The sequence below is a fragment of the Plectropomus leopardus genome, chromosome 14 (assembly GCF_026936395.1).
Source record: "Plectropomus leopardus strain MGB_pleo_1.0 chromosome 14, ASM2693639v1, whole genome shotgun sequence".
Taxonomy (NCBI): domain Eukaryota; kingdom Metazoa; phylum Chordata; class Actinopteri; order Perciformes; family Serranidae; genus Plectropomus; species Plectropomus leopardus.
Genome location: NC_142189.1, coordinates 4,194,365 through 4,209,388, shown reverse-complemented (window position 1 = coordinate 4,209,388; position 15,024 = coordinate 4,194,365). Strand labels below are relative to the sequence as shown.

The following is a 15,024-nucleotide window of genomic DNA, read 5'->3' as shown; positions in this document are numbered from 1 at the left end:
CAGATTATCAGACAAATTGCAGTGCTTCCACAAGGAAAGGTCACAGTATTTTATATCTCCACCTGAGACTCTCTGAGCTTAATATTCCCATTCTGTTTTCATGTCTATGCTGTCACATGTCTGTATTATGTTGGACAGACACCTCCTCATACTCTGGTCAAGAGGGTATACATTATAAGCTCCTATCTTGCTTGTGAATATCCCATGCATTAATAATAAGGAGTCCTTGGGAGGTCAGGATAAGTGATCAGCATGCATTTAGGTGCTGCGTTCCATATTAACAGTGATCAATAGGCTCTAAGGTCTTGCTTTGACTGCTGAACATTGACCAGTATGCGGTTTGTCTACATTGGATTTTTGAGAAACATCAAACAAAGTTTACAAGGTCAGAGGTGGTAAAGATAATAGCATTATCTAACACAGCATCAATAAAGTACAGCAGAAACAATAAAGTTGATAAAGTGATGACATGCTCTGTTAAGTGTCCTATTAGTCGTTGATAGCGGCAATTGCAACATTATGGTGCAGTGTATTTACTTATTAGGATTGATGACTCATGTTATGTGGTTTATCCAATGGAAACCATTCTCATTTAATGATTTAAAACCTTGAGCAACATCTCTTTTCTTTTATTGCTTGCGGATGCCTTTCCCAAGTATTTAAACCTGTAAACACTGAGCAAATAAGTGTGATTTCTGTCAAAAACATGGAAAAAAGGCAATGAGCAACTTAATAGGAAATGTGTGTGTGTGTGGGGGGGGACTAGGGATAAAGCATATTTCTAGTGATCATAATTACATATTTTAAATCATATCACTGAATTATTATATTTTGAGCCTTATTTGCCTTGTTTGTTTTTATTTTTTCTTTCATTTCAATTTTGTTTTTATTTTGCTTTGTTAAATTTAATTTTCAGGGAATTTCGTTGGTCTAAAACGGTCCAAATTTTTTGTAGATGTTGTTGCCAATTTGTTCAGGTTTCCAATGGTTAAACTCAGTTCACACACTAAAATGCCAGAAAATGTGAATTTCATTTGTTTATTTCTGCACAAACAATCAATTTGACTAAGAGTGTTTTCCAATTGGAAATGACCTAGAAACGTCATATTTTATGGGAACTGTGAAAGAAGATGCTTGACATTTGAGAACCACATACTTAGAAAGCCAGGCATACAAAAACAAGCCACAGTCCAATATATGAGTCAATGTCATGTTTGTTTTCAAGCTTTTAAAGTGGCCACTGTGCAAGATAACAAATATAAACAAAATAATGTTAATGAAGGTCACAATGGACCTGGACAAAGTAGAGCTGCACAATATCCAGAAAAATAATAATTTTGCAGTTATTTGTGATTGCAAAATGAGTTTCTGTTTCAGTGGGAATGATAATGTTTGTATTTCATTTTTACCAAGAAAATAAAAATGATGATGGTATGATTTTTGCAGAGGTCAGGGCACACAAACATGTTTTCCTACATCTGTAATGCCGTTTGTAGGCCTGGCATCTCTGTAGCACCACAATGCATCATTTACAATGGTATGTTGAGACACATTTTATCATCATCAAAAAATTGCAGCTCCTGTGACACCATGTGATATTGTATTTGGCCATATTAAGATTTTGATAATATTTTTTATTAATTGTGTAGCTCTAATTTAGAACACAAGATTGTACAGTTTGGTATTCTGGACTGAATGCAAAAACATTTTTGATCAGAGGATCAAAATCTACCAGTCACTCAATAGATTACCATGTTTTTCTTTTTTTGGCCGATGAGTGAAGAAAATCTAGCAGCCACTTGCATATTTTACTAGCATTTAGCTGGCTGAGGCTAATATCCAGCCTCTATTCAAGTAATAACTCAAAAAAAGCATGTATTGATTGTTTTTGTGCAAGATTGCTCCATCTGTATTGAAACAGCTGAGATGGAAAGTAACAACTGACATGTCGAACTGGCTCCAGGCCACAGACACAGTGCGTGAGGAAGTGTTTCAGCACGTAAAAGTCAGACAGCTGCAGGCTGTGGGTCACAAGTAAGGAAACTGTTGCAGGTAAAAATCAAGCAGGCATTACAGAGCAGGGCATGACCCAGTCATGATCTTTCAAGGCCAAACTAGTTTAGTTTTATCACTTTTCCACCAACAGAGAATGAGTTCTTTTCCTATTTCTTAACCTTTCAGAGAATTCGAACCAAAAATAAATTGGCTTAGAAACTTAAAAAGAAACAGCAGGTTTTCAGGCTTCAGCAGGACCTGAAGCGTGAACCGTGACCACATCAGCGGGTGTGTCATATCCGACAGGTTTCAAAGAGAGGATGGCGTCTTGCACATATTACTCATCTATATTTTCCAATCATTAATAGTTTCTATGTGGTTGCTGTTTGGATAATAAGAGCCCACAGGTAATCAATATGATGCATTGCGCAGTGCTCTCTGTTGATGATGCATTCTTGATTACAGTCATTCTGCTCAAAACTGGTAGAAATGCAAACTGGTTCACTGGATAGAAAAGAAGTTTCAGGAATCCTTAACCAAACAAAGTTCAAGAACTGGAGCTAATGTGGTTGAATATTTGAGGAAAGACCAGATATAAGGACTATCAAGACCAGGACCATAGGAATTAAAGTTCTACCCAACACCAAAATGACTTAATATTACTATGGATGACTTTACAAATGCAACAGTAATGCAATAATGCAGTAAGTTAAGAAGTCAACAAAGACAGATGTTTCTAAAGAAGTATATTAGTTGTGAACATACAAGTGTAGACACTGCAACCATGTTTAACAAGTTTATTCTGAGTGTAGCATCCATATCTTGGTTTTCTGTCACTGTAGTTATTACGGAAAAACGTTGTGTTCACAAGGATCATTTTGAATTTTACTTCACTTGAATGAGGTTTTGAGCATGAGTCATAATCTCCTCCCTTGTTCTGCAGTTTTGTGGCTGTAGGAATTGACCACATTTCCAGAGACAGAAACAGAGAATTTGATTGTATAAAAAAGTTTTTATAAGAAGTCTTGTTAATTGTAATTTGTCAGATCTGTTTTGAAAACATGTCATGCGTGTCTGGTAGCTCTCCTCTGTTGCTCTTCCAGGGTGTTTTTCCATTTTTCCATTAAAGGTTTTCCTGATCTGAAACAAGGGTCTTAAAATGGAGTGTGTTATATGCTGCTCTTTGGGTGATTTGGGGTCATAAAAAACTGACCTTACTTGAAGATTAATGTAAGTTTTAGTAATGCCACCATAGCATATTAATTACATGTTAAATTAGTCATTTTAATAGATATCTATGTGTCAAAGCAACACATAATAAAAATTTCATATGACTGCTTAAGCTTACTTGTATAGTTTTTGTATGTATCTCATACTGATTAAGAGACAACATTCTTTCTTTTATCTCCAAAGTATCATCAATACGATATTTGTGCAATCAGACCTACAAAATGATCCACCTAATGTGACATATCTTGGTAATAAACGATGTGTGAATGTGAAACCAACACTTTGAGTGGGATAAAACCTCAGAGGAAGTACTGTAGTAGAGTGCCTGTACAGCCCAGGCGAGTGGTATAGGATTAGGTAATCTACTGTATTTCCAGGGTTTTCTTTCTGTGCTACAGTAGGCGGCCGCTCAGCCACAAAGGTGACACTGTTCCAGTAAACTCTGTGTCCTCGTGGCTGCCAGTTACAGCCTGTCATTCTCAACCAGGCCCTACTGGATCTACTCCAGCCGGCCATGTGAGAGACAGAAGAAGGGCGTGGCTAAGCCATGTGCTCTGACATGATTGGCTGGAAGTATCTCACCACTCCGCCTCCTCTGCATGTACGTCACATGATAGCGGCCTCTGGGGGTTTGGGAGCCCCACTGAGGGCCTCACTGAGGGTGTGAATGTCCTGGCCTCCAAGAAAGATCAGTGTAGAGATAATAACAGAATAGCAATACAGTTCACTCGTTTAGCAGATAACATAGACTGCAAAATATGTTTAAAGTTATTAAATAGCAACGTGGATATATATAGGAAAATGATTCAGAGAATATTGATAAAAAAGGCAAATAACCAAAAGAAGAAAGTAATTCAGTACAAAGAGCTGAATGTGATTATTTGTACATTTTGGATGATTGAATCCATCTTTTTCAAACTGTATGTCTATCACTTCTTGATGTTGCACGGCAGCTAATTTCACGCTCTACCTTGAGATCACATGAAATCAAAATTTTGTCAGGGGCGTGTTAAGCCCTGACAACAGGTAGCCAATTGTTTATATAAACGCAAACAGTAATGTGTTGCATGACATGTTGTGTAACACACATGTACTGCTTTCTAATATGGGCGCATAGAGCCAAATCAATACATCAGTCAGATGATTTTATTGGTTAGTATTGGCCCATCACAGATATTTCAGTATCGGCTTATATATTGTTCCGTATTCGTGGCACGCTAAGTTTATTTTTAACAGAACATACTGTATAAAAACATATCTAGAGTAAATTGAATTAATCAAATTGCCAGCGAGGTTTACTGTTTTAGTGCACAGATCTAATCTTTGATATTGAAGTTTATTGTCATATCCCGCCCCATTATATGACTAGTTGCATAATTGCATATATGAAGAATATCAGCCAATATATCAATATCAGAGATTATTTCTTCAGTGAAATCAGACTAAAGAAAGGTTCTGTTGTCTTTTCTCTTCCGAAGAGATGTTTTGCTCTTGTCTGGGCTGGCCTGTGATAGACAGATGGTTTATTCAATCACTGGCCAGGTATTTTGTTTAAGTGCCTGCCCTTTCCAAACAGTTTCCAGTGACAGCTTCTCATGTGGTTCTCTGTAACAAACCATCTGCTGCCTTGGGTTAAACATTTGCATGCTCCCATGTGATGAAGGTATAGCATTAGGAAAGCCTGAAATAAGATTGCAGCAGACTTTTGTTTTATAGATTCACTAATGACGTCAGGAGTGACTTCACTTTATATCATGTTATTGCATAACCGGTTAGAAGCACAGTGTGGTTTTGCTGGTGTCATATCTGGCTCACTGAATTCAGAAATAATGTATCAGAGCAGATAGGTGCTGATGTGTGATGTGCTCGGTTCCTGAAATCCCTGAGTGCGCTCTGTGTGTGTTTGTGTCCCTGCCTGTCTAATGGCTGATTATCAGAACACAGCTGCTCATGTTTTTTTTTCCTCCTCCTTTCAGGGAAAGTACAAGATGGTGCCTGTTTCAACTGCACAGCGCTCAGACTCTCCAGTCAAAAGTAAGCCAAATTAATGTAGGGCGTACACAGTGTCTATTTCCTGCAAACAAACATGAAAACCTAAGACTTTAAAAGGTCTAGTGTGAAGTATAATATAAGATTTTAAGACTTAAATCCAGTTTTAGAAGTCTTTATAGCATTGTGGTTTCTTGGATGCTGCTTTGATGTTAAAAACCAGCCCCTGTTCAAGCCTGAGTGAAAATTAAGAAACTTTCTGCCCCATGTTGTATTTTAAATCTAACCTTTAGGTAGTTTTTCTGCTTTCTCTTTTGTTATTCCCGATTGGGATCTGACTTGTGCTCAGCCACTGTTGCATGCAGCACCTAGTACAAATTTCCTTTTTAAACAACATTTTAAAAGATAACATCTTTAAAAGTTTGTTTGTTTTTAGCTGTGCTGTACCCTTTACCTGATGTTTTGTATGAGACTTAAAAAAAGAATGTAAAACAACAATATCAGTTGGTACGCTGCTGGCTGTTTTGTGTACAGAAAATCCAACTGATGCAGCCACCAGCCATCGTTGTTCCTGATCCAAGCTGACACCCGACGATGGTCAAGCCAGGCTAAAATTGGGTTGATATCATGTATTCTGAATGAAGCATAAGATTAAAATACGCTATTTGTTCTTCATCTTGTTGTTTTCTTAGACTCGATGCGCTCCGACTGGGCAGTTCGGCCCAGATCTCCTCATTCGGTCCTTCCCTCCCGCTGTCAGATGGATTCGTGGGCCCCTGCCAGAGCCCGGAGTCACAGCGCCTCTACTGTGCTTTTGTGCCGGTGGCTTCATCTTCAATCACAACGGGGACCCAGTGGACGATAGCACGACCGCAGGACATCCCAGGTGTTCGGTGGATACACACCTCCAGGAGGAGATGGGACGACTCCAAAGTGGAGAAGTCACTGCGTTCGTTAAAGGATAAGAAGAAGAAACTGGAGGAAGGAGGGCCGGTGTACAGCCCGACGCTGGATGCTGAACCAGTGAGACGGACGCTCAGACAGCGGGTTATAGATGAGATTAAGCACTACTATCACGGCTTCAGGCTGCTGTGGATTGATACCACCATCGCGGGGCGGATGCTGTGGAGAGTGCTGAATGGACACCCACTGTCCCGCCGCGAGAGGAGACAGGTGAGGCCTGCAGGGGAGGACTTTAGACATATAGTGCAGTCTTGAAAAGGTTTTCTCTGGAGAGCAAATCTGTTGAGATGGTGATTTCATTCCCATAGGCCAGCATTATAAAAAAGACGTCTGTAAAACACCTTGACAGCAAGAAAAGTCAGTTATGACCATTTCTATTACAGAATTTTCCATTGAGGTTTTGCATTGGTAAAAACTTTGAGGCGAGCATTTCTCATTGTATGAATAGGCACCATCTTGGGGTCTTGTATCCTGATTCATGATCATACACCCATTTTCTCTGACTCTCAAAACTGTGGTCAAGTAATCAAAGAGTTCAGAAAATAAAAGTATTAAATGTAAGTTCAGTTTGCTCAAAGGGAAAGTAATTCTTTAAGGACCATGGGCATGTAGCTTTAGCGTTGGTCTGTTAGCGTGGCATCATGTAGTATGTATCGCCATGGTGCGCACAAGGCTGTAGGTTTTGTTTAAACATTGGGGGCCACATATGAAACAGGGTTTGGGGGTCCTTAACCAGAAAACTTTGACTGTCAAACACTTAATTTCCTGCATCGCAGTGATTTTTTATGATTTAATTTATGGTGTTAATGTCTTCATTTTTGTCAAAATAAAAGTCCTCTCCTACTTTGATGTTTTTATTAGGGGGGGCAAATGCATATCTTCTAAATACTGAAGGGGACATGTCTCCTGCCTCCCTCCAATATCTTTGCCTATGCATGTGCATATACTATAAGACCCTTTAACACAGTTGTTTTGAAATGAGTCTCCTGGAAACATTAAAAAGGCAGACAGAGATTGCGCTTTCAAGCATTTCATAGAGCTAACATCTGTTTAATGAGGTGGCGAGTAACAGCTGCAAAAATCTGTTGTCATATCAGTAGGCAAATTGGTACTTGCTGTCTAGAAATAAGAAGACTTAATTTGTCGACTTTCTGAAATCAAGGGTGCGTTGGTGTGTTAGTCCAATTTCAAATAACTTTATTTGATTTTCTGAGTGAAAGATGCATTTTTTTCCAGTCGATCTCAGAGTTTACAGAGCAGATAACCAGCGTGAGTTCACAGATCACAGATGACTGCACTGTTTAAATCTGACATCTCAGACATCTTGTTCTATAATGTTAAATCCACAGCTTCTCAAACCTAATGGGATCAATTAAAGAAATTGGCTGCACGCTGAGTGTTTACTCACCAGACGCTCAGCAGATTGTGCTGCTCGATTAAAGCTCTTTAGGAGGAAGCTTTATGCGTTGCATCTTTGATTAGAAAACTCCTCGTTTAACCTCAGCTTTAACCAGTGTTTACACTTAGCCAAAGTTTCTCATCCTTGTCTCAGTAGTTTCCACAAAAGAATCCCCTTAACCCTTTGAAACCTGAGCAAACTGGCCTGATTTCTTTCAAAAAATATGGGAAGAAGGCAATGAGCAACAACAGAAAAAATTACCCCAAAATTTGCCAGAAATTAGTTTCCTGAAAATTAAAAAAAAATGAAATAAATAATAATAATAAAAAAATAATAAAAGAAATTAAAAAGGGAAAAATGTACAAGAAAAAGGAAATGACCTGGAAAAGTGCCTAAAAAATATAAGAATTCTGTAACATGTCATTATGATAATAAATAAAGTATTCACTAAGCTTTTTTTCTTTTTTCCCCAGATATTTCCCCTTTTGAAAAATAATTTTCTAAATGTAATAATTTCTCCACCTTTTTTGGAACATGTTACCAAGTTGCTAATTTTTGTTTTTTCCCAATTAAAAAAAATCCAAAAGAAATCACACACATTTTCTCATTGTTTTTAAAAGGTTTAAATACTTGTAAAAGACATCTGAAAGCAGCTCAAGAAAAGTGATGTTGTGCCAGGTCTCAAAAGGTTAAGTAGGAATAAGAAAACCTTTTTCTAGAAGGTTTGAAATATATTTTAAAGATGTGATGAATTCTCACTTAGCTGAAATGTATTGAAATTATACTTAAAGAAATCTGGGTTAACTGTGATTGTCACAATTGAATTGAATTTTAATTAGTGATCACATTATAGTCTTTTGTGAATAACTTAATTTTATAACAAGGTTTCACATCAAACCAGACAAAGAAAAAAACTTTTTTTTTAATTCACAATCAACTACTTCATCATCATTATCATCATATTGCAAGTAGCAAAGTGATTAAAAATGTTTAAATGACAGTCCTCTCCTATTCCTTGACCTGGTGTGCCTCTTGTTTTGAATCGGCCTGCAGACTGCTGTCAGAGAGGCTGTCTGGATGGAGGCCCAGAGCCCACTGCAGCAGTCTGATGCAGGTGCTGGCAGACGGGCGTCATCTCAGGCCAGATGAGCAGGTCGGCTCAGGTCGCACTGACAAGCATTATGTTGTCAGTGCTCGTCTTAAAGTGTGAAGCACTGAGTTATTGATGTGCTTGCTGCCCTTCTGTGGAGGATCTTTTATGTGCTTTGACTGAGACACTTGGCTGAAGACACAATGTGCCAACAGCTTGTGCCGTTATTGTGAAAACAAAAACTTTCAAATTGGGGTTGTTTGTCTGCAAGGGTAACAATTCTTGAAAATCCACATTCAAGCATTTCCAGCGAGGCTGTTGAGTGCGTCATCGTTACACTTAACAGAATGTCTTCAAGGCTATATCTGATAGTGGTAAAGCTGAACTAGCTCCACGTGTTAAATCTTCATTTCATTAAATTGAAGGAGCCTCAAGAGAGCATTTTTATGTTTCCATCTTTCCATCTTTAATGTACAAGATGATTATTAAACACTGGCTCAGATGCAATTTGACTCTCAAGCGCAGTGCAGGAGCATAGAGTAATGCACAGGATCCTACAGACTTCAGTGCACAGGCATGTTTAAAATGTAGTTTCACAAGTCATACTGATACCTGATGACAAAGAGACCTGCCATGCATTGCAAAGGGATGGTGCAACAGCGAAATAAGAGCTGAAATCTGCCTCATATGGGTGGGACTCTTGATGTACCAGAGGCCTGCCATTAGATTATATGGCACATCTATAATGATCTGTCATTAAAATAAACAGATGAATGAACTTCCATTATCTTTTTCTGTTACAAAATTCGTAGAATGTAAACATGACGCTTTCATTGAGTTTCTGCATCGAAACATAATATTTCAAGAGAAAGTCAAGATGCATCTCAAGGTCCAGACACACCAAAAGGCAGCAAAGATGTAGTGGTAACAAAGGCGCTTGTTGCCTCACTTCGTGTTGCCTTTGTCTTCCACAAAGTGTGTTTGAACACACTGCAAAGATGTTTTTGCCTCTGCTAAGAGGAAATGACTCCCCTTAGGAGCAGGCGGCGGTAGTCTGTATTATTTATTCTAAGAGGGAAACCAGACATCACAACTTGATGTTAAAAGAACAAAACATGTTTACTGTGCAATAGTGAACATTAGAGTTTTTTAGGTCTCAGTCCATCTTGAATTTTAAAGTTCAGGTGCTTGTTTACTGGGAAAAAGACAGTAGTCCAATTAAATGGCCTAATTGGAGCTATAACTGTAGCTCGACTAAACTGTGCACATAAACGTACTGAGTGGAAATGAAGCCTTACCGCAGTGCTAACAGTTGCTGGTCAGTGCTGATGATGAGCACAGTTTCCTCCATCATTAAACCCACACCACCGACCCATCTGCACCTTTTCAAATGCAGCTGACTCCCTCAGAGCGCATGTCCTTTCCCCATCTACACCCCATTCATCTAACCTGGACTGGCTTTGCCTCCTTAATCTCCTCCTTTCATATTCACTTGCAATACTCAGGCCTCCGTTTAAGGCTTCTGCTATTTTAATCTGTCACCCCCTCCTCCCCGCTTTTGATGTGGAACTCGGGGAGATGATATACATGTCAATGGGGCCTTGGACAAAGGCCTTTTCACTCATGCTGGCCTAAATCCTTCACCCTACTGGTCCACTGACATGCAGGTGGAAAGGGTGGAGAAAGAGGGACTCGTGTTTAGGCCTTCTCCCCTCGGGGTCGTTTCTGTAGATGGCTGGTTGGGATTGTGTCCCTGCACGGTCAGTAAGCCACAGTTGGACAGCTGTACAATGAAGCAGATTGGTGTCAGCCTGCCACTTCTGTACTCAGGATTGTTCAGGTTTGTGCTGAACAAATGCGCTTCCTGTTGGCTCAAGTGGGCAGTTTCGGAGGCAGAATGTTCACTTTGGTCTAACAGCTCCATGCAAATAACGCACCAATGAATTAGGAGGTTTCTGTTGCTCCGGGGATGTATGGGGACCGGATTCAAAGTGCTGACTGTTGAAACTGTTATTAGAGGAGGGTGATTGTACTAAGAGACAAAGGAAGATGAGATAAACATTTTCACATGGTTCTCACTCTGCCTCGCTGCTGCTCTCTGCTGGAGGCATGTGTGAACTTCAGCCTGGTGGGAGTGAAAGGTGCAGTTCATGAAAAGCTGTCTTCATTATTGAAAATTCAAACACTTTATTTTTTTTCATTCATTATTTTAAAGTTTTTTTTATTATTTTATTTATTTATTTATTTATTATTATTATTATTATTATTATTATTATTATTATTATTATTATTTAATTATTATCATCATTATTATTATTATTATATTATTATATTCTATTTATTTAGTTAGTTATTTTATTTATTTATTTTTAATGATTTGCATATTTGTGTTTGTAAACTGACTAAAGTATCATGAAGACGTTTTTTCCATTTTCAAAATTTGCTTCTCTTGGTTCATATCTATACTTTACTTTATTGGTCCTGTTTAGCTTTTGTAGATTTTTTTGTTATCTCCTGATGTATCTGTGATTTGCAGAAGGCTTGGAGAGATAAGATTACTAAGCCCTATGAGGACTATCAATGTGGACCTTGTCAAAACTCAATAAAAAGAAAATTAAAAAAAGAAGAAGAAGGAAATCCAAACACAAGCAGACTGTGGCTAAGGTGGTCCCGAATGTGCACGTTAATGTTTATTGATTTTTGAACTGTAACTGCACAGTGCTCTCCGTATTCTCCATAAGGCATCTCAAAAAAAAAAACAGACAAAAAAATCTAATAAGAATAATTAAATAAATAAATAAAAATGAAAAATAATTAGAATAAAGAGAAAATAAAGGGGGAAAAAACACCAAGTTCTCTCAAACAGACCATCATTACCCTTCACTCGTGCCATTAGTCTTTCGTGGTGCCACTGCGTGACTGGGGAGGTTTGTCACTTATCCACTGCTTTAAAAGCGAGGAGAAGGAGTTTGTCCTATAGTTTGAAGCCATATTTACTCAGGGACAATGTTTTGGATGGCAAGCTAAGTATGAAGAGGCCTCTTTGGTTATTTTTAGTGAACATTTTTGCTCACTTCCTGTGCAATATTACTCCAGAATTTTAGAGCTCTCTTGACTTAGTGCAGTCCCATGAATGAGTCCAGTTTTTCCTGATTTTCTCTGCAGTTCCTTAGAACGTGTGCAGACGTCTTCAGACTTCTTCCCTTCCTGGTGTTCATCATTGTCCCCTTCATGGAGTTCCTGCTTCCCGTAGCACTGAAACTGTTCCCCAACATGCTGCCGTCCACCTTCGAGACAAAGACAAAGAAGGTAACCAAAGCTGGACCTTTTATTATAGAATAAAGCTGCATGACAGACAAGATGCATACGATTGATTGTAGAGATTCGTTTTTGCAAGTTGTTGCAATTAGGAATCTCAGTCCAGTGGTGGTTGTAGTTTGAGATACAGTAGTTCATATAGGGCTGAAAATAATGATTATATCATCCATAATAGTGTGGATTATTTTCTCCATTCATTGTTCAACCCAAGAAGAGTTATTCAAAGTTCTTGTGTACTTGTGTTCAGACACTTCAAAGATCTTCAGTTAACTAACATAAATTAAAAAAAACACACAATTTCATATTTGAGAAGCTGGAACCAGAGAGTGTTTGGCATTGTTATTTTAAAAAATGCAATTTAGTCATGATAAAATAGTCAGATTAATTTTCTGTATTTTTTTTTGGTAAAAAATAACTAATGATTCATTAATTCTTAAAACAGTTGCAGATTAATTTTCTGCAAATAAAAACTGAAAAATATATCTGTACACTTTTTCTGTAAAAATAACTAGCGATTAATTCATTATTCATCTTTAAATAAAAAAATAATATTGAAAGGAAAATCTTTAAAAATGATTAAAAGAGTTTAACCACCATCAAAGTAGTTGCCAGTCAATTTTTGTATTTTTCTTTCTGTAAATACATTCTGTAAAATTGACTGAAGCAATTTACTTTATATAGTTAAAAAGTTGCTGATTTTTTTTCTGTAAAAATGATTAAAGCAGTTTATTATCAAAATAGTTACTGATTTATTTTCTCCTGGCCGTCTAGTCTATTAATCACATAATAGATAAGTAATTATTGCTGCCCTGAGCTCAACACCATTACAGTTGGATTTTTTAAAATTTAATGATTCCATATATTCATGTTTCTGAATAATAATATGTCTCCCATATTTCAGTATCAGTGAGAATAAACTCAGATTTGAATAATTAAATAAAATCTATATCCTCTTCCATGGCATGAACTTTCACCCAGGATCCTGATGAGGCTGTTATCTCATCCTCACAAGGGTTAATCCTACTTACAGTCTGATCCCTGACCTGTTGTTCAGTTACGTTTACGTTTGGCAATGCTCATGATTATGCAATGTAAATTAAATGTTGTTGTTTGAAAACATTTAAATTCACAATTGTTTTCCCCAGTGTATTTATTTTTATTTATTTGTTGTTTATTTTATTTTCTGTTGTCTTAATGATGTATTTATGTCAGTTTTACAGATGATTGTGATAATGACACTTTCATCTCATTTATAGTATAAAGCAAAACTGCAGAACGGGGAATTATTTTTGGCATCATACTGAATTTGTAATGTTGTTTTCTAATGTAATGTTGTTTTAGGAGGAGAGGTTGAAAACGGAGCTGAGGGTCAAACTGGAGATGGCCAAGTTCTTGCAGGACACCATCGAGGAGATCGCCCTGCGAAACAAAGCTGCCCAGAGCAACGTGACGGAGGAGTTCTCCAACTTCTTCCAGAAGGTCGGTGTCAGTGTTCACTGAGTGAGGGCCTCATGAAACAATAGAAATGGACTCAGTACCGCCCTCTGGTGGTTGAAACAAGGAAATGTGCCTGCTTTTGTGCATTTTATTCGCAAAAATGTAAAATATGACATTTATTCTGAAATTAATTTTACACAGTTATCAGATAAAGCTGCAATAAAGTGGCCTGTTAATTTTTCCTGTTAAGTTAAGTTAAAAATGTATTAGTCTTGAGGGCAGCAGGTGCAGTATAAAGTGAGAAAAAGTGCAGCTATACAGATTGCAAGCTGGACAAAATATATGTAAATATTTGTTTGATGTCAGTATTTCCTGTGGATGAGACCTCATGATTGAGTTTTTTTTGAACAGATACACTTATTCTGTCCTGCGTCAGCTTCCAGACTTAGGAATGATTTTCAAGTCATAACTTTTTCCATCTCTTTTTTAGATACGGGACTCTGGGGAACGTCCCAGTAATGAGCAGATCATCAAATTCTCCAAACTGTTCGAGGACGAGCTGACTCTGGACAACCTGACCCGACCTCAGCTGGTGGCTCTGTGCCGTCTCCTGGAGCTCCAGTCCATCGGGACCAACAACTTCCTGCGCTTCCAGCTCATCATGAAGCTGAGGGCCATCCGCGCAGACGACAAGGTACGAGCCTCTGTGGGGAAGTTTTTTAAAGTTCTGCTAAATGTGCCTTTAAAATTGCTGAATTACTTCAAAGAAGATAAATATTACTTACAATTTAATTTATTTTTTATGTTTTTTGACACATTTGAAAATGGTCATTAAAACCTCTGTGTGATTTCTGTTAATCCAGCTGATCGCGGAGGAAGGCGTGGAGAGTCTGAATGTGAACGAGGTGCAGGCAGCCTGTCGCGTCAGAGGGATGAGATCTCTCGGAGTCACAGAAGATCGACTGAGAGAGCAACTCGGCCAGGTAACAACAGCAAACAGACAGGAAAGATACTTTCAGGATTTCATACAAATACATTTCCTTCAGTTACAAAACTGAATATTACAATGTCACTGCCTTAAAATGTCTGAATATTGTCCAATTGTTATGCTTTTTGTCTTGTGTGGCCTTAAAATATTCATGCAAAAATTAATCAGCAAGGTTTGACTGTCTTGACTTGAAGGATTCTTTGTAGTTTTAATTGAAGAGGGTACTATATTTTATTTACACATTATTTTTTTGCCTTATCTCTCTGGAGCAAATTACAGAGGAGACTGAAACTTTACACACTGATACCAACAAGGCAATTCAAACATTTGGTGTGACTGTTTAACATAATATGCATGTATTTTATTCACTTTACACCCGTGCCTAAGATATTTTGGAATGCATTAATTTTTAATTTGTCATGCAGTTGTCTACATAAATGTATATTTTTAAATATTTACTTTTTAAAAAATATGCCTGTATTTTATTCCCTTTTATACCTCGACCAGGGATATTTTAGAATGTATATTTAGCCTTGCTATTTCTGTATTTTGATGTCATCCTCATAATCATTATTATTATTACTATTTTTTTTTTACACTTCGAACTCAGGTCTC

The 15,024-nt window shown here is 37.7% G+C and overlaps 1 protein-coding gene across 8 annotated transcripts in view; it reads left to right on the top strand.

The window, feature by feature from the left end:
- letm1 (leucine zipper-EF-hand containing transmembrane protein 1) overlaps positions 1 to 15,024 on the top strand; it is a 39,888-nt gene that overhangs the window by 2,465 nt on the left and 22,399 nt on the right. For all 8 annotated transcript variants that reach the window (XR_015778592.1, XM_088087071.1, XM_088087073.1 and 5 more), the window contains exons 2-7: positions 5,202 to 5,259; positions 5,907 to 6,387; positions 11,832 to 11,975; positions 13,326 to 13,463; positions 13,912 to 14,115; positions 14,285 to 14,404. Coding sequence is in view for 7 of the 8 variants with exons in the window: in XM_088087071.1 (XP_087943197.1) it covers positions 5,202 to 5,259; positions 5,907 to 6,387; positions 11,832 to 11,975; positions 13,326 to 13,463; positions 13,912 to 14,115; positions 14,285 to 14,404 (1,145 nt within the window). In the remaining variant the exon portion in view is untranslated. The remainder of the gene's footprint in view (positions 1 to 5,201; positions 5,260 to 5,906; positions 6,388 to 11,831; positions 11,976 to 13,325; positions 13,464 to 13,911; positions 14,116 to 14,284; positions 14,405 to 15,024) is intronic.